This window comes from Podarcis filfolensis (genome assembly GCF_964270895.1).
Source record: "Podarcis filfolensis genome assembly, chromosome: Z".
Classification (NCBI taxonomy): Eukaryota; Metazoa; Chordata; class Lepidosauria; order Squamata; family Lacertidae; genus Podarcis; species Podarcis filfolensis.
The window spans coordinates 18,509,089-18,531,761 of record NC_139617.1 but is presented as its reverse complement, the minus strand read 5'-3'; the positions used below and the strand labels follow the sequence as shown (position 1 = coordinate 18,531,761).

Below are 22,673 nucleotides of genomic sequence, written 5' to 3'. Positions count from 1 at the left end.
GATACAAGAAAGGCACTCTGCAACGCTGTGTTCATTTAGAATCACAGAACTATAGAACTGGAAGGGACACCAAGGGTCATCTAGTCCAACCCCCTTCAATGCAGGAATCTTTTACCCAACGTGGGGCTCGAACCCACGACGCATGCTCTACCGACTGAGCTATCCAAGGAGCTTCCTAGTAAGCAAGCTTAGAATTGCAGCCTGGAGCACCTCACCTGCCACCTGAGATTCAGACAGCTGCTTGGGTGAGAAAGGAGATCAGAGAGTCTGAAGGGTCTTTAAAGGTCATAAAGCCCAACCCACTCTGCCGGTGCAAGAAATTTTGCAACCCTGACAGGTAGCCTTCTTGGGGAAATCTCCTGCAAGAGGAGGATGGTGATTTTTTTTCTTTCGCATCTTGGCACTTCAGATTTCCCTCTTTCACAAGCACACACAGGTGCAACTATCTAATTTTAGGCTTTCGGCTTTATTTCCTTTTAAAAAAAAAATCAGCCCTTTTTTTTAGAGAGAGAGGAAGAGAGTAATGTGCATTATTACTTCACTTACTTCAGTGGCTAAGCCAGCTCTGCTACATTTGGGAGCCCTCCTGGCTTATTCAGCTGAATAAAAGTCTGCCTGCCCCATCCTTGATGGCACCGCACGTGCACAAGCTCAACGTGTTTCGAAAAACCGAGCCCGTGCTGCCCAAGTGCACGTGTGAACCCCCTCCTGCTTCCCAGGAGCTCCTTATCCTCTGAAGGGCTGTAGCTCCGGCCTCAAAACGCTCCCTGCGGCGCTGAGCTGTTACGGGGAGAGCAAGTTACAGTACTGGCGGTGGCCGGGTGGGGTGGGGGGTGGCTCTGAAGCCATGCATCCATCCATCTGCAAAGGTTCCAGGAAGAAGCAAAAACCTGATAGGCTCAAATCATCCTTAATCTCTGTCTCAACCCTACCTGTTGCCGGTTGCGCGACGGCGGTGGGGGCAGAGGATGAGGAAGGGGAGACGGCAGCGGTGCGCGGGGGTCGCTTGCTGCGGGGCGCTTTGCCGAGCATCACCGGCGGGGAGTTGCCCATCTCGGTGCGCTGCTGTTGCTGTCGCAGGATTCTCCGGGGCGCAGGAGAGCATCGCTCAGGCTCCGGAGCTCGGCGGGAGGGAGGCTCGAGCACAGCCAGCCGCCGCTCCTGCGCGGCGATTCTGCCCGGAACTGGCGGCGGCTGTTCAGCTCATGCCCTTCTCTGGGTGCTTCGAGTCTCCGCCGCCGCCTTTGCATCAGCTGCAGGCGCCGCAGCAACAGCGTCGCCGCCACCACCTGCCCCCGCCCGCGGGCGGGCTGTGAAAGAAAGGAGGGGGGGAAGAACCACAAAAAAGGAAAGGGGGGGGAGAGAATAAAATATTCTCCCAAGCCTCCTCCCTCCAGATCTTTTCGCAAGCCTGACAGTCTGACAGCAGACTAGGCACCCGCACACCCACGCGTGTGCAAAAAGCCACGCGCACCCTCAGTGGGAGAGGGGACCACCCGGTGGCCAAGCAGCGGCGGGGTCGCCTTCGGAAACTGTTCTCTGCAGCAGGCAATGCTCAGTACCCAAGGGCCTTGGAAAGTCATCAATCATTGAGAGGAGGGCTCCCCAGAGCATGTGCAGAGAGTCCCTAGCCATCTCTCCCATGGAGACTCCATTCGGACCGGGAAGCACTTCTGTGAGCAAAGGCGGGGGAGGGGGGTGGAGAAGAGAGGCTCAACTTGCATGTTGCTGGTGATAAATAGCACACTTCTCTAATGTGTCAGCCTCTATTAGCTGGGAGGCAAGGGTGCCCTGCAAAATGTACACGTGGCAGGTCAGTGAACACAATACGCAGGGTGTCAGATCGTGTTGGGTCTCTCTAACATTAAGCAACACGCAGAAAATGCTCTGTTTGTTCGGAAGAAACTCTTGACATTTTGGGAAGCAGTGAGGCGGGGAGGGGGATAGAGAGCGTACAGTCTGTGGGTATCTTGTCTGAAATGTGCACACAGCAAATGTCCACAGAAAGAGATGAATAACCATATGCACTTGTGTGCCTCTAAATTGCCACAGATGCACACAAGCAATATGTGCTGCTAGAAACCTTCAGGCAGAAACCTTGTACACAAATGCAATCCCTCACCCCACAAGAACAAACCAGAGCATGCATGTGAACTGCCTTGGACTGCAGCCATGGAGAAAACTGCCAAGACTTTGAACCTATTTCTATCACCCTCCTCTTACCAAACCTGCCCTTTTATCTGACATGTTGCCTGATCAAAGAGATCTTAGCCAATTAAACTGTATGAGTTTTAGCTGGTCAGCTGAGCATCAAAAGAGGCTGCAATCCTAAATAGGACTGGCAAACGTTTCTGAAGAAGGATCTATAGGATGGCACAGTGAACCTAAATGAGTTTGTATATGAGTTGGGGGGGGGAGCAATAGTTCTAAAGCACATAACATACTTTGGGTTGTTGTTTTTCAGATCAGAGGTTGGGAACCTGCAGCTCTCCAGATGTTGCTAGACTCCATTTGCAGTTGAACAACATCTGGAGGGCTACTGTTTTCATTAGGGTTCTGCTTGTTTTCAATGTATGGGGATTGTCATCTGCAAGCATCCTCTTTGCAGAGGCATTTTGCCACCATCACCTTCTCTCTCACACACACAGGATGGAACACTGCTTCTGCAACAGTACTTGCCATCTGCAGTTTATGTAAGTACTTCTATTAATAATAAGGATAATGTTTTGAAATTAAAAGTGCCATTACTCAAGGTAGCTTTTTAGTCGATCAAAATGCTGCAGCCCAGCTCACATGTCTCTAGAGCAGCTAAGGAGGGGCGGCAGGATCAGGCCAGGGGCCCTTCTAGTCCAGCATCCTGTTCTCACAGTGGTCAACCAGATGAGGGTAATTAGCTATGAAACCCCAACATTTTGAATCCCCTCCAAACCTGGGCCAAAAGTTTGCAGTCGTTTTGCAGAATTTTGTAGTGAAAACCCCGCGTTTTGCAGCCCCCCATAAACTGAGCAATTGATACATCAAACAGGGCCAACCAGATGCCTATGGGAAGCCTAAAAGCAGGACTCATGTGCAGTAGCTTTCTACCCATTAGTGATTCCCAGCAACTGGCTTTCAGAAGCATTCTGCCTCTGACTGTGGGAGAAGAATATATCCATCAGGATTAGTAGCCATTGATAACATTATCCTACACAAATTTGTCTAATCCTTTCTTAAAGCTATCCTTGCTAGTGGCCATCACTGCCTCTTGTGGGAGCAAATTCCAGTGTTTAGTAATATGATGTGCGAATAACTGTTATCAAGAGGAGACCTGCCGGGTTGGGGGTGTGTGTGTGGAGATTAGAAATAAGACTACAAAGGTTTATTTTTAAAAATAAAAATAAAAGACTCTGCTGGCTCAGTCAAAGCTTGGAACAAATGTTCAGAACCCTTTTGGGATTCTGTGCTTAGTCCCTAAAAGTCAAGGCAACATGGGCAGATTGGGAAGGGAGGAGCGGCTGTGAGCTGTGAGGCATATCCTGCTTGCTCCGAAGCCTTCTCTAAATCTGTGCTACTGATGCAGCTCAGGGATGATGCTGATGGCACTCTGCTCAGCGAGGCTGCAAGTGCCGAGAAGCTTCTGGTCCAAGGTCACACATCTCCTAGTTCCTCCACAAACTCCATCAATTAGCAACTAGCAGTGCAATCCCACATATGGCATGTCTAATCAGAAGTGTCACTGAGTTCAGGGGGCTCAGTTCCTAGGTAAGTAACCATGCAACTGCAGCCTGGATGTGCTTCACAGGCCCAGTGAGAAGATGAAGTGGTGCCACTCCACCTAACACACTGAGAAAAAGAACATTAAAAAACAAGAAGCTACCACCATATTACACCAGAGTGCGGAAGCAATTTCTGACCAGAGGCCTTAGATCAGGGGTCCCCAAACTAAGGCCCGCGGGCCGGATAAGGCCCAAGGGACTTGTTTATCCGGCCCATGGCGACCCCCGCCACCCACTGCCATCGCCCGCTCTTACTGGTGCCGCGCTGTGCGGCTGCCCACTTCCGGGTCAGAGGAGCACTGGAAATAGCTTGTGTGCATGCGCATGCACAAGCGTTATTTCCAGTGCACAGCCGGGTCGGAGGAGTCCCGTGCACATGCGCACAAGCTATTTCCGGTGCTCCTCCGACCCGGATGTCGCCGTAAATAGCGTGTGCGCACGCGTATGGGCACACGCTCTCCCGCTCTCCAACCCGCGATCGGCGCTGGAGACACCGGCCCGAGGCGCAGTAAGTTTGCTGACCCCTGCCTTAGACAGAGCTCCTCTCACTCCTCCCCAAGATAGCTGCACTACTGGTTTGGGTATGTTGGGATCTCTCAAATGAGCAGAGATTTAAGGCTGAATCTCTGCCAGCTCCCTGTTTGCCTGTAGGAACCCATTTATAGTGGGCATGAACTAGGGCTGCCACCTTTGTTGTGGCAAAATACAGGGCAGGGCAGTTGGGGGGCAATTTCTTTTCCATCCGGTGCTGAAGTGTCTTCAAAGCAATCCATTACAATTTATTGCAGGCTAACTGGGTGGCCCCTCTGGAATTTGTCACACAGGCACATGTAAACACACACATATACACACAAATTTGTAAATCTGTCTGTGCTTGGCTACTCAGAGATACATGACTTTTCACACACCTTTTCAAACACATGCATTTGGAGAGGATCCCAAACTTTGCACAGAGAGAGAGAAGACCTGAAATACAGGACAAAACATTATCAATACAGGAGGTAGGTAGCATTTTACATTGAAACACAGGGCAATCCTATCTTATACAGCAACCCTAGCGTGAACATATGAAGCCATGCTGTTGGTCCATCTAGGATCAGGTTGAAGCTTCTATAGGGAATGAGGTGTCTCCCAGCCCTATTAGATCCTTTTATCTGGAGATAAGAACTGGCAAAGCCAGCACTGGAGGTAGGCACTGTAAGGCAGCTAAGGTCCACAGACCAGACCCCCCCCCAAAAAAAAGACCTTATGCCTGCATCCAACCTCCCTATGTTCATAAGCAGCTGCCATATACTGAGTCCATCCAGCTCAATAACGTCTACTCTGATTGGAAGCAACATTATAGGATCCTGAGCGGGTGTTTTGCTCTACAGTACTGACATCCTTTAAACTGGGGAAGCCAGGGACTGAAACCGGAACCTTTTGCAGGTGAAGCAGTTGCTCCAGCCACAGAACCAGGGGTGGGAACAAAAGGGACTTCTGCAAGAAAACGGGGGGCAACTATTTATGGTAGGTTTCCTGTTCAGAATGGTTCCTCTTCCAAGGGAACTCTTGGAATGGTTGCTGTGTGAGGGGAACACGGGTCTCTGAACAACTCTCAGAACCCCTAATCAAGCTATGTTCCCCAGGATTCTTCGGGGGAAGCCATGACTGTTTAAATTATTATTATTATTATTATTAATAATAATAATAATACCTCGCCCATCTGGCTGGGCCTCCCCAGCCACTCTGGGCGGCTTCCAACTTAATATTAAAAAACAATACAGCATCAGACATTAAAAACTTCCCTAAACAGGGCCACCTTCAGTCGTCTTTTAAAAGTAAAATAGTTGTTTATTGCCTTGACATCTGCTCGGAGGACGTTCTTAAAGTGATACAATACTGCTTAAAATGTGTAGCAGTGATGCAAGATGCTGTATCAGTGACTGCTGGACATTCCCTCTGGGCCAGAAGCAGATTATTTACTTATAAATAATTTCTGGAACACTCTTCATTTAAAAATTGAAACACCCCGAGGCATTTTACAAGAGGAGACAGCAATGAGCTGAATCAAAATGTCAGTCCTTCACACAATGTGTATGCAACAGACCATTGCTTGGTGGCAAGAGTGCATGGCTTTGCATGTAGAAGGTGCTAGCTTCAAACCTCGGCATCTCCTGTTGAAAGGATCAGATGAAGACCTGTGCTTGAGACCCCAGAAAACCGCTGCAAGTCAACCAATGATACTGCGCTGGACAGACAATTAATCGTGACCTCCTATAAAGCAACTTATTCTGTTCCTAAGTAAGGTTTTCACATCAAGGGTGGGAGGGTGCTTTCAGGACCCTGGAATTCGAACTGCAGGGAGGGGTTTACAGAATGAGAAGGAAACAAAGAGTCCTAGAAATCCCACCTGCATTCATTTAGCCTCCCTTTATAAACCACTGTTAGTTCCCCATTTTGCCATTCATTAAAATCCATCAAATTCTCTCTTGGATTTATGAAATTGGGATGTGGAGGGTGGAGAGAGAGGGGCTGCCTGTATGTGGGAGGCAGAGAGTAGACTTCAGCACATACTGGCTGTTAAAGAACAGAAAGATAAGGACAGAAAAGGGTCCTTTGACAGGAAGGCTTGGAGATGCCTAACCTGAAATTTTGATGCCAGTTATTTCTGAAAAGCTGAAGTCTATATGGGAAAAAAACACCCCAAAGCTATTTTGTGCCTCACTTACAGAAGCCAATTCCCCACTATCATCTGTGCTAAGAAGACAGAGTACCATAAAGCACTGGAAAGTTGCTATGGAAACAGAGGCAAATTGGATCAGTACTCAGCATCCCTTGGCAGAAAAGCTCCTTCATTGACTGCTGAGGGAGCCCATTTCCATGGGCATGTGTATGGAAACCCAACCACCTGGCTAGGCAGCAGTGCCAGCAGCACAAGCCCTCAAGGTGACACTCGCCACCCCAATGAGAACAGCAGCCAAAAATCTGCAAGCCAAGCCCACCAAGTGGCACACAACTGCTGCAGAACTTGGCTGCCTTCAAGCCCCCATAATGCCCATGCAACTGAGATGTGTGAAAGTCAAGTAACATCCACAAAGAGCAAAAGATAACACCCTGGTCCTGTGTTTGGAAGGGGGGGAAAAGTCTCTGGCAGGTCCAGCCTCAGGTCCCTGCAGGCAGAATTCTGTTGGGTTCTCCTGACCTCATAGACAAGGCTTAAAGTTGCCATGTTTGCTCTTGTGCTTCTGATCTGGCTGTGTGCACACTGGCACATGGCTGGCAGAAATTAAACCGGTGCTGCTTGATGGGGAAGACGTCTCCTGTTGAATTTCTGCCTGTCTGGCAACTGTTAATGGGGAAAGGCTATAAGCTTTATGGGCATAAGCTTTGCCTGCCAAACATGCCAGTTCAGTCCTTGGTCATCTCTGAGTCAGGCTAGGAAAGACACACACCCCCAATCTTAAATTCTGAAGAGCCACTTGTGGCATGCTCTCCTCAGGGAGGTTAACCTGGCACCTTCCTTACATACCTTTAGGCACCAGGCAAAAATGTTCCTCTTCATCCGGGCCTTTGGCTGATTAATATTCCATGGTCTTTAAAATGTGCAGGGCCTTTTCAAAGCTGACCCCCATATATATTTATGGAACCTGCCCACCCAGTGGAGGAATGTCTGGGCCTGGCTCCTTGCTTGATTGCTTAAAAACTTTTTTGATTTCAGTGTATCTCTGGTTGAAATGAAGGGCTAATTTTGCAAACTGCTGTTGATCCCTGTTATTAAATCTACAATTCTGCTACTGGTATGTGTTAAGAATTTTTAAAATGGCTTTTCTTTTGGTTTTAAACTTTTTAAATACAGTCGTACCTTGGTTGGTTGAACGTCCTGGAACTCAGATGTTTTGGCTCACGAACGCTGCAAACCCAGAAGTGAGTGTTCTGGTTTGCGAACATTCTTTTGGAACCTAAACGTCCGACGGGGCTTCCATGGCTTCTGATTGGCTGCAGGAGCTCCTGCAGCCAGTCAGAAGCCATGATTTGGTTTTTGAACATTTTGGAAGTCGAACGGACTTCCGGAACGGATTCCGTTCGACTTCCATGGTACGACTGTATTGACTTTTCAATATTTTTATGATACTGCCTTGGGGGAGGGGACCCTTTTGAAAGGCAGCATATAAATCTTTAAAACACACACACACAAGTCCCCACTTCCTCCCCAATCCCATCCTATATCCTCCGTTCAACACTTCCTTAGGACAGCACTTGGGGACATGTTTACCATTAGTCCAAATAGGGGTTTATTTGTTGAGGCAGAGGAGTCAAAGAGAAGGAAGGAGGAGGACTGGAAACAGATGGCTTCGGAGACATAGAAGAGGGGGGAAATGGGAAGGGGGCAGAGAGAGAAGCACCATATTTTACAACTTGAACTTATTAACACCTTCCTTGCCTGTTTAATGTACACTTTTGCATGCATAGGATAGGTCTGATTAGTTCAAATGTCGAAATGTGCTTTCCACAAACCAATGTTTTCAGAAAAGGGCAAAGGCTTGTCCTCACCCACCCACCAATAATATGGGGGGCGGGAATCACATTCTTCCATGTACATTCAGACTTCCACATGACCTTTTTTGGGGGGGGGGAACCAGTATGTTTTGCTAATTTGAAATATAAGCCGTAGCCAGAGTCTCCAGCTTGCTTAGGATCTTTAGATGGGAACATAGGAAGTTGGCTTATACTGCGTCAGACCCTTGGTCCATCTAGCTCAATACTGTATACACTGACTGGCAGCAGCTCTCCAGGGTTTCAAGCAGAGTTCATTCCCAGCCTTATCTGGAGGCGCTGCACATTCAACATAGCACCTTCTGTATGCGTACTACTAAACTATGACCTTTTATTCTGAATTCTCACAGCATGCAAACTTTGCTTAGAAGGCAGGCCACACGCCATGGCACAGATGATTGACAGCAGCATCTTCACTGCTGGGACCTGTCTCATCTACAGCTAAAATTTGCCATTTTAGCTAAGTGTTATCTGCGGCTGGTAAGAGCTCTTTCACTATTTTTCACCAAAAGTAGCACCTTCACAAGCATTACTGCCTGCAAAGATTGCTCACTCCCTTTTTTTGGGGGGGGAGAGGAAAGGTCAGCTTCCTGTGCCTTAAAGAACCAAGCAGATGTTCTAACAGGCACAGTTTTCCACGAAAGCAGGAAATGCTGCTCCCACTGGATATTTGTATGGCATGCAAAGGAACCCATCAAGAAAAATAAAAAGTTAGCTGCACCCAATTTTCTTCCTGAGGAAATAATCCAGCAAGAGTGCCACCCTTCACTCAGAACACATTTGCATTAGAATCCCCCACTCAATGCATTTTCAAGATCTCTTGAAAACCAGATGAGCTAATCTGCCTTAAACACCCCTTTGCAAATGCAAACACAGGGTGTGTGAAGCTCAGCAAAGAGTGGGTTTTAACCCTTTCTTTTACAGTGCACTTCCCTATGTACGGCTTGCTCCAGATTATTAGGATTTTTATTTATTTGATTTATTGCCCATCCTTCACCATAAGGCCCCAGGACAAGATCGCGGCAATTTAAAAATGCAGTCCAGTGCTACCTTGGGTTACATATGCTTCAGGTTACATATGTTTCAGGTTACAGACTCCGCTAACCCAGAAATATTACCTCGGGTTAAGAACTTTGCTTCAGGATGAGAACAGAAATCGTGCTCCGGCGGCGCGGCGGCAGTGGGGGGCCCCATTAGCTAAAGTGGTGCTTCAGGTTAAGAACAGTTTCAGGTTAAGAACGGACCTCCGGAACGAATTAAGTACGGTACTTAACCTGAGGTATCACTGTATTAAAAACAGCTGAAAACAAATTACAAATTAAGAATAAGCTGGGCCCTGGTATATACAATGGTACCTCAGGTTACATACACTTCAGGTTACATACGCTTCAGGTTACAGACTCCGCTAACCCAGAAATAGTACCTCGGGTTAAGACCTTTGCTTCAGGATGAGAACAGAAATCGCGTGGCGGCGGCGCAGCAGCAGCAGGAGGCCACATTAGCTAAAGTGGTGCTTCAGGTTAAGAACAGTTTCAGGTTAAGAATGGACCTCCGGAATGAATTAAGTACGTAACCAGAGGTACCACTGTATAGGCTCTTCAACTGGTCTGAAGCTGGCATTAAGGACATGGAGCCTGTTATCACAGCAAAGTGTGAGGCTCTTGTGACCTACAAGCATGCACCCTGCAAGAAGATGCCTGCTGCACTAAGAAAGGCAAGGTGTGACGCCCAGCGGATTACCAGATGATGTGCTAAAGGCTTCTGGCTGCAGCTGTGTCAGAACATTCAACTCTTTGCTGACAGCGGCAAAAGCATGAAGACAGCCTTTGGACCAACAGACAGGAAAACTGCACCGCTGAAAACCTTGTCTAGTGAGATCATCGCAGACCGCAGAAAGCAATTGAGCCAATGGGCAGAGCACTATCAAGAACTGTACAGTGGTACCTCTGGTTAAGAACTTAATTCATTCTGGAGGCCCGTTCTTAACCTGAAACCATTCTTAACCTGAGGCACCACTTTAGCTAATGGGACCTCCCGCTGCGCCACCACTGCTCGATTTCTGTTCTCATCCTCAGGTAAAGTTCTTAACCTGAGGTACTACTTCTGGGTTAGCGGAGTCTGTAACCTGAAGCATTTGTAACCTGAGGTACCACTGTACTAGCAGGAAAATATGGTCTCCAGCACAGGAACTGACAGCATCCAGACTCTGCCTGTATTGGAAGAGCTGGGTTTTCCTCTTTCCCTCAACAAGCCTAAGAACGACATCAACTCTCACGCACGTGGTAAAGGCCCCAAGACAGGATGGAATCCCAACAGAAGTGTTGAAAGCCAGCCTCAATTCCTCCCTCAAGATGCACCTCCACAAAATGTTGGGGAAACGGATCCACAAGACATGCGCGTAAGAACAAAGGTGACCACCATGACTGTAACAACTACCATGGAATCTCCCTGCTGAGTACTGTGGGGAAGGCCTTTGCCCTTGCAGTTCTCAACAGGTTTCAGTCACTCACTGACAGGGTCTATCCCGAGTCACAATGCACTTTAGAGCTCAGAGCTCAATAGTCAATTTGATTTCCTCACTAGGCCAGCTTCAGGAGAAAGAGCGAGAGAAGAGATGCCCCCTTGTGCATTGCCTTCACAAGTCCTGACAAAGGCCTTTGACCTTCACAATGCTCAACGATTTAGGATACCCACCTAAGAGACAAGAAATGCCGTGGTGCACCTATAGCAGTAAAACCGGATGCCTTCATCTGCCCTAGCTGCAACAAAACACGTCTCTCCCATATTGTGGCAGGAGACCCTGTGACTCTCCAACTGTCTGACTTTACCCCGAAAAGGCGCAATCTTCCACTGTCTCCAGAGGCTGACATGCCAACGATATATTGTCAAAGGCCATAATAAAGAGGTGTGTCTTCAACATAGGATAGGAACTATATAATTAAACTGCTGTGTTCTCACAATTAAGTTAAGGTGGGATCTATAACTTTCAAATCGCTTTGTGGAGGATGGGACAGGGTGGTGGAGGGAACACTTTGTTTTCAACCGTTTATCACAGCATTTGGAAGTGATAATAGCAGCATTAAGCAATCTTGCTAAGTAATCAGCACAAGTCCAACTGTTTGCTTTCCATAAACATTAGAAGGGAATACAGTGGTACCTCAGGTTAAGTACTTAATTCGTTCCGGAGGTCCGTACCTAACCTGAAACTGTTCTTAACCTGAAGCGCCACTTTAGCTAATGGGGCCTCCTGCTGCTGCCGCGCCGCCGGAGCACAATTTCTGTTCTCATCCTGAAGCAAAGTTCTTAACCTGAAGCACTATTTCTGGGTTAGCGGAGTCTGTAACCTGAAGCGTATGTAACCCGAGGTACCACTGTATACCTTTCTGTCCGGATTTAACTAACCTGCAACTGGCTGAGTGTATTTGAGGGGAAGTTATCTGGATTCTGTGGTATTGTGAACACCCCTTCCTCCACTATTATTATTATTATTATCCCATCATTTGACTTTAAATTTATGAAAGCTGCCTTCAACACTTTTTGTAAAAAGTGATATAAATTTACATAATAACAACTACATTTTTTTTAATTGCATGCTGTGGTTCTTTATCCCGGGGGCACATGGCTGCAAATAAGGATAGCATCCAGCCACGGAAGGTGCTTTCTGCTCCACCCGCTGCTCCACTGTCCCAACATTGTGTACGGTAGAGCAAAGGAAACTTCTAAGGACAAGGAGCTTCTGAATTATAATGGAAGTCATAGGAAGCTACCCCTTGTTGAATGGACCCTTGTTTTCCAAGGAGAAGTGACTCTCCAGGGTTTGAGACAGGAAATTTTTCCTAGCCCTACCTGGAGATGCCAGGGATTGAACCTGGGACACCGCCACTGAGCTACCCCCCACCTGGGTGTCTTTCTCACAGTAGGAGGAGGGTGTGTGCACCAGGCTGCATGCAACCATACAACACTCCCAGCCAATCCCTGGTGGAGCAGGTTGGCAGAGTGGGGTTGGGTGACGACAAGTTGAGAAAAGCGCGGGGGGGGGGCAGAGTTTGATTTTAAAGAAAAGTTTTGAGAAAACACTGCTATAGTAACCGAGGGTACAAATGTCATATAAGACGGGGGGCGGGGGATGGACAAAAAAACACTGGCCGACCCTTTCCCTTCGTTACTCCTTCCTTACAGTTCACTCTCTCCTGGACCACCCAATTCTCTTCCTCGCAAACAAGGAAAATAAAATCGAAGGGAGCCGAGGGCTCACCTCATTAGGGCTGTTGGTCTGGTTTTAATGCTAAAATATTTTAAGTTATGATAAAAAAAATTTGTCTCTAAGCATATGCAGAGTTTACTCTCCCTCTTTTTCTCTCCCCCCCCCTTTTTTATTCAGTCATTCATGCAAACAACCCCAGCCCCTGCCTGCCTGAAGATTTGGGAGGCACCACGCAGTTGTCACACTTTTCTGGAAGCAATTCCTCCCTGCAGGACACCCACGGGCTCCCATGCAATCCTTTCCAGAAGGGCATAGGGCCACGTCTTGTTAGCACCACCCTTCCTTCCCTCCCTCTGGCGCTCCCATGCCGCTCGTGCCACAGTGCCCTGCAACTGCCCACATGGGGAGTTCCGGCTGCTGCGCTCCCCTACAGCCAGCGGCATCACAGCCCAAAAACATAGCACGAAACGGAATGACGGGAGGACGACCCAAAACACTGAATGCAGGCAGTTTTACATACTTGGCTAATGCTGCTGCTGTCGCTCTGGGAAGCCTCAGATGAGCATAGCCCACAGCGGGGTGGAACTGCTGTCCATCTCCCAAATGAGTCACAAGCCCCCGCTGGAACCTGGGCAGTTCCCAGGCCCTCTGCCCACCCGGAGCAGGCTACTCCCCACCTCACAGCCTGGGCTTGGGAGGGGGGTTGCAGCAGCTTACCCCTTTTTCACTGCCTTCCCTAACTCAAGCCAGATTTGCTTCAGGCAAAGCAGTCTCCTGCAGTTGTTTCTCCCGACCAGGCCCTTCTTAAAGGCACAGGCCCGAAATTTGCTGGGCAGTGGGATTCTCCCGTCATGCTTCCAGCACCCATGTAGCTCTGGAAAAGAAAGGTTCAGGGCGTGACAGCTGAACATGAGCACAGGGCAAGTCCCTGGAGAAGAGGTGTGAGGCCTGTGGCCTCTTCAGAAGTTGCTGGACTACTACCACTTCGAGCACGCACACACACCCTGGCCAATTGAGCCATCCTGGTTGGTCTTGGAAGCCCACAACATCTGGAGGGCAACACATTCCCCAGCCCTGCCCTGCACAGGCCAAGAGGATCACTTTCCTTAGGTCTCACCAGCACTGAATAAAGTTATTGACATCTGTCTCGAGAGACAACGGAGTGCACCTCCAGGGGTGAAGTCAGACTGTGGCATCTGTAGGACCAAATTGTCCTTCGGGGCCCAAGCCTGGGCAGTGTGCATGGAGGTCCTGGGCTGCCCAGGCGGCAAGCAAGACCCTCTCTTGGCCTCTCTAGTGTGGGCCAAAGGAAAGCAGAGCAATAGGTTTGGCACCACCTTGGCTGCAGGAGTTGCCGGAAGGAGGTGTACAAGGCACCATTCAACCGTTTTAGAGACTCTACGTTGGATTTGTGAGGTAAACAACTTCAAAAACAACACACTAGCCCTTCCTATGTGTGTGTTTTTGACAGGCAGGAACAAAACATGCTGTCATGGCATGGAGATAGAATGACCTGTGTTCCTCCTCCACCACCTGTTCTTCTTAATCTACCCATTCTTCATCCTGAGGCCCAGGGAAGGTTACAATTAAAATGCAATATTAAAAAACAGTTTAAAGCAACTTACAATAATAGAAATAAGGTGGGTCAGTGTGATTATGATGTGTGTTGAGTTACCATTTTGCATTTTTATATTGCAAAACCGCCCCATGATCTTCGGATGACTACAATACAAATTTAACAAATAAATTAAGTAAGTAACAAATTGTCAGAAGCCAGGGTGAAGAGCTGTGTCTTCAGCATTTGCCAGAAGCTGTACAATGAAGGACACATCTGTGTGGAGAGGGAATTCTACAACATAGGGGCTGCCACAGAGAAGGCCCTCTCCTGGGCCAACAACTGCCCTCCCCACAAAAAACCCCAGAAAACTTCTGAAGGTTCGGGAATTATTCAGATTATCTTATTTTAGCACTGGAGAGGGTCTGTGAGGAAGGAAGCAGTCTTTCCGGTATTTAGGGATGGAGTCCTTTAGGGCTTTAAATGCCAACATGAGCACCCTGAATTTGGCCCAGAAACAAACTGGCGGCCAGTACAGCTATTCTGAAACGGGCTATATGCAAGATCTAAATGGAACCCCAGCCAGTAATCTGGGCAGGGCATATTGGACATTTCTGCGTGTCATGCTGCCAGAAAAACATAAAGCCAGGTCTGTAACAAAACAATAAAAGAGTTAGCAAGGGCAGTAGAGTGGATTCAAGTGGCACTGGGCTTTCTTTAACCACAGAACATTGGGGAGGGGGGAGAGAGATAAAGGAGATTGGCTATGCCACCCCAGGGACCAGGCATTTACAAAAGTCAGGCAGGCAGACATTAAAAGGAGCTAGAAGAGAGAGGAGGAGGAAGCCCCAGTGAGAGGCTGCTCCTCCTCCCCTCCTTTAATAAAACAGGATGAGGTATTTGCTTGGTAATTTGCCCAGCCATGGAATGCCAATTGGGAATGAGTAGTGCAGACAGAAACACCCTTGGATCCTTTTACGCACCCAAGAGGAGGCACAAATTTTATTTCCTTTTATTTATTTAATCTCCTTGAACACAGAGCCAGGAAGATTATGGGATGGTGTTGGCAACATTAGACTTCTAATGTGAGAGAAGACAGGTATTAGGCCTCTGTAACATTGCAAACCTACAAACTTCAGATCCCAGATTTGCGCAGTTTGGTTGTTGTTCAGGTGGCAGGGGAGCACTCTGCACATTCTCAATAGTGCTTTCCCAATGCTGTTCAACCTTTCAAGGGCAACATGGTAACTTCCAGGCAGGTTTTTGTGGACTCGGAACCATTCACACATATTTTGCCCATAGCATGCATATGCCATTTTATTTTATTTCGAGATTTATTAGCAGGTGTTTTATTATTTCTTTGAAGTTTAAATGCCATTTTCTTATTTAATTCCAATTCACTGCTTCCCGGGGGGGGGGGGGTAGTAGGGAAAAAAACCCCCACAGAAGTGCAAAATCTAATTTATTTATTTATTTATACATCACCTTTTTCCTTGATGGGACTCAAAGCGGCTTAGATTGTGTGTGCGTGTGTGCACGCACGTGTGCATGCGCACACAAAATATGTGGTGGTACTGTAATTTGATGGAAACGCTGCAAAAAACAACAACCCACCAATCTTGTGTGCATTGGTAGCACAAAGTCCACAGTAAATTGACATGTGGAAGTATCATGTATTGTAAAAAGGTCCCAATCCGGGCAAGCATGTTTTATCTGTTGAGTTCTGGCATGAAGCTCTGGTTCATGGGGCTGGTTCACCCATGTGCATGGCCAATAATGAAGGGCAGGGTAGTCAAGGAATGCCCCAAAACGAAAGCAACAAATATAATGTGATGGGCTCTTCCAGTATACCTGAAGGAGCGTCTCCACCCCCATCATTCTGCCCGGACTCTGAGGTCTAGCGCTGAGGGCCTTCTGGCGGTTCCCTCACTGCGAGAAGCCAAGTTACAGGGAACCAGGCAGAGGGCCTTCTCGGTAGTGGCACCCACCCTGTGGAATGCCCTCCCACCAGATGTCAAAGAAAAACTACCAGACTTTTCTAAAAAGTCTGAAGGCAGCCCTCTTTAGGGAAGCTTTTAATGTTTAACAGACCATTGTAATTTAATACTTTGTTGGAAGCCGCCCAGAGTGGCTGGGGAAACCCAGCCAGATGGGTGGAGTATAAATAATAAATTATTATTATTATTATTATTATTATTATTATTATTATTATTATTCGCTGGAGATATTTCAATAGAGACCAGATGGGAATTTGCAGAACCTGTGTGGAGTGGAATTCCTAAAAAACGGTGGGATGGCACCTTGTACGCAACTCCTGCAGCCAAGCTGGTGTCAAATGGATAACTCTGCTTTCCTTTGGACCACATCAGCAAGGCGTGGGAGGGAGGGGTCTTATCATCTGGGCAGTCCAGGAACTCTTTGCACACTGCCCAGTCTTGCACCCCAGGGAGGTCATTTTGTCTTCACTACCCTCCACCCCCACCCCACCCCGCACCCTCCATTGTCTCTTGAGACAGATGGTGCCAGTAACAGGCTTGAAAGAAGAATGAATGGAATAATGATGGACAAACAAGGAAGTGGGATGGACCATTGGGTGGAGTCAGAGTGACAGGTAAAGAGTGCTGGTTGGAAAATGAGGAATGGAGTAGGAAGAGAGAAAGAGGAGATGAGATGAGACGGAAAATGAAAATGCATACAAGAGTCAGTCATTTTAAAGTAGGATCTAAAACTACAAATCCCATCAGCCCCCAACTGGCAAAGGTTGTTTTAACATGTCTGTATTCTGATCAGGGTAGACTCAAAGGTTATTTGAGAAGGAGCTACCGTCAGTAGGTGGCAATAGGTATTTTAAGGGAAGTTTGGACTCAGTGAAGGAACTGAGAGACTGACTGCATGGCCACCCAGGGACACACCTGGCAGGAACCCCAGAAACATCACAGTATATCCGTGGCTGGAAGGGGGGCAATGGAAAGAGAGAGCTATTGCCTTCATGCTCTGCTTGTGGGTTCCCCACAGGCATAGGTTTTTGGGCAAGTTGGATCCAGCTGGATTCCTCTTGCAATCTGACTTCTCTGCACAGATTGCAAGGTTCCAGGCTCCTTGGCCTGACTTTTGCATACCGCATCAATAAGATGAAGTCAGACGTGTTAACAATCAGATCATATTCCCAAACACATACTAAAAACATAACGGAACTCCATATTACCATACTGTTAAGTCTGAAAAGCGGATTTAAGTATTTTATTATGAGAAGAGTGTAACTGGGGCACAGCTAACCTCCTGCAAACAAATCAAAACCCAGGTATTATTTATTCATTCGATTTATCACTCACCCAATAATAGTAGTTCTCTGCATGACGTGCACAATAAAACCGGTTAAAAATCAGAAATCCGATTTGCCTCTCCTCTGTTAAGTGGCACACCCCTGCCTTTTGTTAGCTTGTGGAAATACCTTCAGTTGGGATCTTTGGATCTCAAGAGATCGCAAGAAGCCAACACTAGCTTTGCAGAATCAGACCGAAAGCCTGTTTGGCCTGGCATTCTGCTCCCACAGTGGCTAACCAGTTGCCTATGGAAAGTCCACAAGCAGCGTATACCCCAGGGACACGCATATCAGTTCCTCCAGTACTCACCTCTATTTTTAAAAATCTTTCCACAAAGGATGGTCTCAGGACTTGCAGTTTCTTTGCTGCGGTCTGTAACCTTCTGCAAAGCTTTTTCCAATGAGGTGGCAGGACCATATGCTGTGCAAAACAGAAGCATCACCACCCACCACCCAAATGCTCTGTGACCAGGTTGCCTCTGGAAAAACTCCAGGTGCACAATGCTGACAGAGATGACAGCCAGATAACAGCTCAGCACGTGCAGACAGGCACGCGCGCACACACACGGAACAACTTTTTTTAAAAAAAATGAGATATTTTAGAACAACAATGAGAAACTAAGAGCTGGATGTTGCCCTACAGGTCTTCACTATCTTCCTCCCCAGATGACACCTCTCACTGGCCCTGCCCCATATCATGGCCAAAAGGTGTCTTAAGAGCTATGGTAATTCTTGTCCTGGCATGGGTAGAAACCTCTGGCTTTTGCATGGCTGGTATGTAAGCCAACTGAATGAAACCCCCTGCAGTGCTGCACCCGCCTTTTTTGCATTGGCAGAAGATTGCGGGCTGATGAAGGTTCCTCTTTCCCTATGTTAAAAGGACTGTAGCTAAATGGAAGGTAATGCACTTTGCCTGAAAACAGGCCCCGTGTTCAGTCTCTGGCATCTCCAAGTAAACCTGGGGAAGCATGCTGATTTGCCAGTTTTACTCTACACCAGGGGTCGGCAAGGTTTACCTCGCCTGGGCCAGTTCACTCCAGCGGAGATCCCTCCATGGGCCGGATCATGCGCACACCTGCGATTTCCGGCGCCTGTGCAGATGCGATTTCCGGCGCCGTGGAAGCGAGTCCCCACACTGTGCTGCACCGGTTAGCACAGCACATGGGGACTTGCCGAGCGAGTGGCTCGGTTCAGGGGCAGCTTGTGGGCCAGTTAAACGACCCCCATGGGCCGCTTGTGGCCCATGGGCCTTAGGTTGCCGACCCCTGCTCTACACAAATGCCCCCCAAATCACAGCTTTTTCCTCTATAGGTGCATGCCAAAAGGACACAGACACAATTATCAGCATCTGAAGTAGAAGCCGTTCAGCCTTGCTCAGCCTCTGACCTATCGCGGAGGTATGGGATGCTGCCTGTTGCACTGGCTGCAAAGTTAAGGGATGTTGCCCCGTGAAGTGACAGGCCTGGGTTCTACACTCATTGCACATCAACTCTTTTGTTTAGTTTTCTATTGCTAATCCTGCAAGGACATAGGGAGGGCTGCATAAATAATGGATGGGGAATCTGTGAACTTTCAGCTGCTGTTGGACCCCAACTGCCATCAGCTCCAGCAAGCATGGCCAATGGCCAGGGAAGAAGGGAACTGTACTTTAACGATATCTGGAGAGACAAATGTTTCCTCATGTTACCTGCCTAGCACCCCATTATTGCATTTTTTATTTTGTATTTTGTATTCCCACATGAAAGCTTTTAACACTTTTCCTGGAACCGAGAATTTACAGTGCCAATAATGTGCATGGAAGACGGAGGTGAGGGTAGTAAACAACAGTAAGCCACCTTATGCTGAATCATAGAGTTGTAGAGTTGGAAGGGACCCCAAGGGTCATGAAGTCCAACCCCCTGCAATGCAAGGATCTTTTGCCCAATGTTGGCCTTGAACCCACAACCCTGAGATTAAAAGTCTCATGCTCTACCAACTGATCTACCCCAGTCAAATCAGACCACTGATTTTGTCTAAAGAGACTGGCATGCTTCCGCCTACTGCATGATTCCACCCATCCATCTAAATGCTTCTAGCTTCATGGGGACACATAGGGAGCTGCCTTACACTGAGTCAGACTACTGGCCTATCTAGCCCAGTACTGTTTACACTGACTGGCAGCAGCTCTCCAGGCAGGGGGCATGCCCAGCTCTACCTGGAGATGTCAGGAACTGACCGTGGGACATCCTGCATGCAGAGCATCAAACTACAGCCACAAAACAAAACTCCACTATCTATGGTCAGTCCCTGGGATGCTACCCTGTTTCAGAAAGTGCACATTTGGTAAATTTGCCTTTGAATTCAAACTGTATCAGATTCACCACCACCACCTCTAGCTGTCGCTCAATCTAGTTTGTCTATCAGCCATTCTCCCCTTCATCCTACAATGAATTTGTGCCCTGGGACTCACTCACCTCAAACCTCACTGATTTCTTCCATCAAATTGTTTTAGCAACAGCTGTTTCACAAAATCAAAGCAAGCAATTCCACAAGGGGGGGATACATGCACAAATAGTAAACACAGGAGTATTTAACAGCAGGACAGCAAGGAACAAAAAAAACAACAAAAAAAAAAGCAAAATGAGACCAGACAATAAGTGCTAATCTGGACATACCTTGGTTTCCTGGTGTGCTCTTTACACACCAGTCATCAGCCGGTTAGGAATACTGCAAATCCTGATCTGCACGCAATAGTGCAAAACCAGGAAAATGAAATATTGTATTACTTCAAGCTCTTACTCCCTCTCAAGCGTAGCAAAGCTTTTGTAAGTAGTTAAAGCTGCAAACACTGAAAACAGCTGGGCTTCAGTTTCCTTTCTACCCCACTAGATCCTGATCAGAGAAAGCAGGAAAGACCTCTGTGTATTATCACTTCCTTATCTTCACATTATGAAATCTACCTTCACCCACCCTGTGTCCTCCAGGCAACAAAGAGTAAATGGGCCCTCCCCACTTACCACATAGGCCAGAGCATCTCTCAATACTCCAAGGCGGAGTCACAAGTCATCTGCTTTAAACTACAGAAACTTTACCGCTTAACTGCATGCAAGAATCTGAAGCTGTATGAGCCCACCCTGAGCTAATGGCTTTAGGCAAGAGATAAAGTGGTGAAGCAATAGGTCCTCCCTATTAACCATTGGCTGCAACCAGAGTGGGATAAGTTTGTGGGCTGCTCCAGTGTGCTTTGTTTTTCAGGTTTTGTTTTTACACATACATGCAAAAACTGAATGTCAGTAAAGCATGCAGGCAAATGCACATGCGCAAGCATGCATGTTAAACAGCAAAACGTTCCAGCGATCTGGAGTTAGTTGCAGCTCCTCCCTGCTGTGTTTAATGATGTGGATTTACTCCAGTCTTATTCCAGGGGCCCCTGGCAAGATGCAATTTTTTAAAATGATAATAAAAATCCTAGCAAATATCTCCTTTGCTGGGTTTATTTAAGCAACAGCTGGGTGGTGAGGTGTCAGGGATGCTGTAGGTAGATTCCTGAGGCTTGAAAAAAACTCAGAAACTTCATTTGGTCCAAAATGCAGCAGCCAGATTACTGGTTGGGGTTCTGTTTAGATCTCATATTACCTATTTTAAAACAGCTGCACTGGTTGCTAGTTTGTTTCTGGGCCTAATTACCTGAAAGACTTTTTCTTTACAGACCCTCTTGGGTGTTCAAATCAGCAATCATCTTGATTGTTCCGCAAGACAATCATGCAACAAAGAGGCATGTCAAGTTCCCATGCAGAGCAGAATGAAAAAGATCCACTCTAAAGAGCATAAGATCCTACCAAAGTGGGTGTGGTCCCCTTCTCCCAAATGGCAATGAATTTGCAAAGCAAGTTGAATAGCAGTGACCTAAAGAGGAGCAATTTATTTCTGCAGTATGTGAGCCACACCCTGAAGCCAACAGACTTCTTTGTTGTTTAGATGGGCTGAAAAGATCCAGTTAGAATGGGTGTTCACCACTCACCATAGACAACATCTCTGGGATTTAGAATGGCCAGCTATCTAGCCATATCCCAATGTCGGTGAAACAAGATGAAGGCTGCAATCTGAAAAAGACACATTAGCTTGGTTTGCCCATAACGCTAAACCATGGTTGTGAATCATTGTTAATAAACCATGGTTATGGCTGAGGTGTCCGGCAAATGATTACATAAACCTTGTTTAATTGCATAACAGAATACCAGTGAGTGCAACGAAGCCAGCAGTTTAAATCTTTTGCCACTATTTGTTTGTGGCTCTGTAGCTTTTGGCCAGTGACAGCTCCTTAACCATAGTTCAGGGGTCAGCAACCTGAGGCCCATGGGCCGGAAGCAGCCCCCGGGGGTCGTTTGACCAGCCCCCGAGCCGCCCCCGAACTGAGCTGCCTGCTCACATGCTGCGCTAAACCGGTGCAGCACAGCATGGGGACTTGCTTCCGCGGCGCCGGAAATCACGTCTGTGCAGATGCAGATGCCGAAAATTGCGGGTGTGGGCGCTCACGTGTACGCGCGATCCAGCCCACAGAGGGATCTCCACCAGACCAATCCGGCCTAGGCAAGATAAACCTTACTGATGCATGCCATAGTTAAAGGAGGTGGTCTGAGTTTGCACATAACAATATGTTAACAAAGGTGTATAAACCAACTAAAAACCTTGATCAATGAGCTTACCTTTAACCACAGTAAACAAACTATTGTTAAGTTGCTGGCCTGGGCTCACACATAACCCTAAGCCACAATTTGATACAAAATTATTTCTGGCCAGTGGGCAAAATCTTAATTTTCCCAACCCTGGCAAACAAAATTTGAGAGGTGGTTACCCGATTATCAGGACTTCAAACCACAGCATGGGACTGTTTGAAAACCCTTTGCAAGCAGCCCAACGCTGCTCCTTAAACTTTTTTGAGGTTCCCTGCCACTGTGTTGGAGATTAGCAACCAGCCACAGCAGAGCCATAGGTAGCTTCCCAAGTACATGCTTGGTCCACCAGTTACTTGTTGGGGTTCTGCATCCTCACTGATCCTTTTTCAGAGAACCAGTTCAAGTACAGTGGTACCTCAGGTTACAGACGCTTCAGGTTACAGACTCCGCTAACCCAGAAATAGTACCTCAGGTTAAGAACTTTGCTTCAGGATGAGAACAGAAATAGCACCATGGCGGCACGGCGGCAGTGGGAGGCCCCATTAGCTAAAGTGGTACCTCAGGTTAAAAACAGTTTCAGGTTAAGAACGGACATCCAGAAGGAATTAAGTTCTTAACCAGAGGTACCACTGTACGTAGTTAAGCT

At 47.5% G+C, this 22,673-nt stretch overlaps 1 protein-coding gene across 3 annotated transcripts in view; it reads right to left on the bottom strand.

Moving 5' to 3' along the window:
- The window catches only part of NHSL2 (NHS like 2), a 111,487-nt gene that overhangs the window by 61,138 nt on the left and 27,676 nt on the right, over positions 1–22,673 (bottom strand). Inside the window, exon 1 of one of the 3 annotated variants that reach the window (XM_083595822.1) lies at positions 933–1,344. The exons of the other annotated variants lie outside the window; for them this stretch is intronic. Within the exon in view, the coding sequence (XP_083451948.1) occupies positions 933–1,053 (121 nt within the window). The 5' untranslated portion in view covers positions 1,054–1,344. Of the gene's footprint in view, positions 1–932; positions 1,345–22,673 lie in introns of those variants that run through there. 3 annotated transcript variants of the gene reach the window in all.